The 2,252-nt window shown below is 36.5% G+C and overlaps 1 protein-coding gene across 1 annotated transcript in view; it reads right to left on the bottom strand.

Moving 5' to 3' along the window:
- Nucleotides 390-2,252, bottom strand: part of LOC104747285 (callose synthase 5-like) — a 9,169-nt gene continuing 7,306 nt past the window's right edge. The window contains exons 20-27 of the mRNA XM_019236784.1: nucleotides 2,014-2,095; nucleotides 1,869-1,918; nucleotides 1,689-1,775; nucleotides 1,133-1,255; nucleotides 951-1,045; nucleotides 785-869; nucleotides 566-703; nucleotides 390-449 (exon numbers count right to left, since the gene is read on the bottom strand). Of these exons, the coding sequence (XP_019092329.1) occupies nucleotides 390-449; nucleotides 566-703; nucleotides 785-869; nucleotides 951-1,045; nucleotides 1,133-1,255; nucleotides 1,689-1,775; nucleotides 1,869-1,918; nucleotides 2,014-2,095 (720 nt within the window). The remainder of the gene's footprint in view (nucleotides 450-565; nucleotides 704-784; nucleotides 870-950; nucleotides 1,046-1,132; nucleotides 1,256-1,688; nucleotides 1,776-1,868; nucleotides 1,919-2,013; nucleotides 2,096-2,252) is intronic.

The raw sequence follows: 2,252 nt of genomic DNA, 5'->3' as shown, positions 1-2,252 counted from the left end.
CAAGGATGTGGTTCACTTACCAATATTCCGACAAGCTCGACAAATTTACTACAAAGAGCAGGTAAAGGCGCCATTCTGAAATTCGAAAGGAAGGAATTCTTTGATATGTTGCTCTCCACCTCTTTGATGATGATACCAATAATCCTGTGGTATTATATCTTTTCTTAGTATCATTTAAATGAAGTCTAGAACTCAATAGAGGGACTGAAATTGCAGGTTGAAGCACATATATTGTGAAAGGTGAAGAAACTATTGTATTATCAAACAGAGGAATGTTGACCCACGTACAAATGCAGTAAATGCCAAAAGTCTTGGGAGGAGAAATGTGTCTACACTACATCAGCTTATAAAGTGGAAAAATGGTAGAGAACATCTAAAATCAGAACTAATTAGACAGCCAGTAGCTTGAATGGAAGAAACACGTCGGAGTACGGGTATCCTTTTAGATTCTAATAAATTTATGAAGTGCTTAGATTCTAATAAATTTATGAAGTGCTTCATAAATATTTATCAAGAACCTTTTATGATGAATGAGGAAATACCTTTTCTCATTCTCCCCAATTACCAAGGTGTGCAAGACATGTTTGAATGATTCGTAGCATTCAATGACAGCACATTTCATGTATTCGTCTGCGCATATGCGCTTCCAGAGGTCAGAATCTTTTGTTCGAAATTGAGCTGCCATATCCAATGCTATTGGTATCTGTAACAAGATGAGAATTTTAGCAATAAGTAGAAGTAGAAAAGGTATTTGTGATGGCAAAAAAAGAAGAAGATCACAAACCTTGCTTGCAAGCAAAAACGGTGGCCACTGAATTAGTTTCAAACTAGGGTCTGAAGTGTATGGAACAAGCAACAGATCCATCTCCCTGGACAAACAGTTGGTTTAAGACACGGAGAAATTGGGATTCATGAAGAAGGCAGTATAACTATAATACCTAAGTTGTTACCTGTCACTGATTAGATCTTCCTCACGGAAGCTGCAAATTATTTCATTCCAGAGTTGGGAAAATTTTGCCGCTTCAGTTCTTCTTGCAGCAGTGACCTGCACAAAAATATGATTTAGTAGATGTTGACAACATTCTTTCAACGATCACTTTGTAGATACAAAAGAGAATCAATCTTGTGTAACCTCTGCAAATCTTTTTGACAAGGAAAACCCTCTTCTCCTTGTTTTATCAGAAGGAACAAGATACGTATTAAATGCTCCAGGTAATGATTGAAACCTTGACCTTAGCATTCCAAGTGTTCGTATCTGGAAGCCAAACAGAAATGAGCTTATGTGTTCAAATATTATGCAGGACAATGCATCAATTTCCACAGTTGCGTCTGTGACATCTAATTAATTTTCACAAGGAGATATGCATTCGAATGAATGTCAAAGCACTTCTTATAGAGGATCATCCATCATAGCTACCTTTGGAGAACTACATATCAACTATTAGAAGAGATACTAGTTTATTGAACCATTTGGATTACACTAAAACAATAACATTAAGGAATTAGAAGATGGAATACTAACTAAATGTTATAAGAAGATATAATGCAAGAATGCTAATCGACTAAGTAGAAACATATATGAACAATGTAAAAGAAGCATCTCAAACGCCATGTGGAAACCTTAATGTCGTTTTAGTAACACAACAAGGGTAAGAGAAGTGGAGTAGAATGAATCCAGAATATACTACCTCTCCCAAACGATCAAAGGCCCCAATGACACCACCACATATTGTGGAGAATATAGCATACCAAATTTGGGTGTCCATAAAATAAACCTGAGCAAAAATAAGGAATATGAGACACCAATCTTTCTACTTATACCTGACCAAAATCTCGTTCATTAAGATGTGTGGTTAAGAAAAATATACCAGGATAACTGGTAACCAGAGCGACACCACTGCTCCATAGTTGTGCTCAGCTGCATGGCGAGTCGAAACATTTAGCTTACCCGAAATATTAACAGCAAAGTCGAAAATTATAGTTCCAAACGAAGAGTAAAAATAGAAAAATTACCATTTGGGAAAAACTCATGCCATTTGTATTTTACATGGCGAATGCTCATAATTGCGTTAGTTGGCTTCACCAAAAGTTTCACCTGGGAGAAGACACAAAGAGCGGTATTAAAGGTGAGAACGATTATGATAGTTGGACATTAGGTCACATCACATAACTGTTATGCAGTTTCAAACCTGTAGAAAGTAACTGAATGCAAATTTGCAACAGAAAAGCAACAGCCAGAAAATCGTATACCT

The sequence above is a fragment of the Camelina sativa genome, chromosome 15 (genome assembly GCF_000633955.1).
Source record: "Camelina sativa cultivar DH55 chromosome 15, Cs, whole genome shotgun sequence".
NCBI classification, from domain to species: Eukaryota; Viridiplantae; Streptophyta; class Magnoliopsida; order Brassicales; family Brassicaceae; genus Camelina; species Camelina sativa.
Note: the sequence above shows the minus strand (reverse complement) of the source record. Positions and strands in the feature narration are given on the sequence as shown.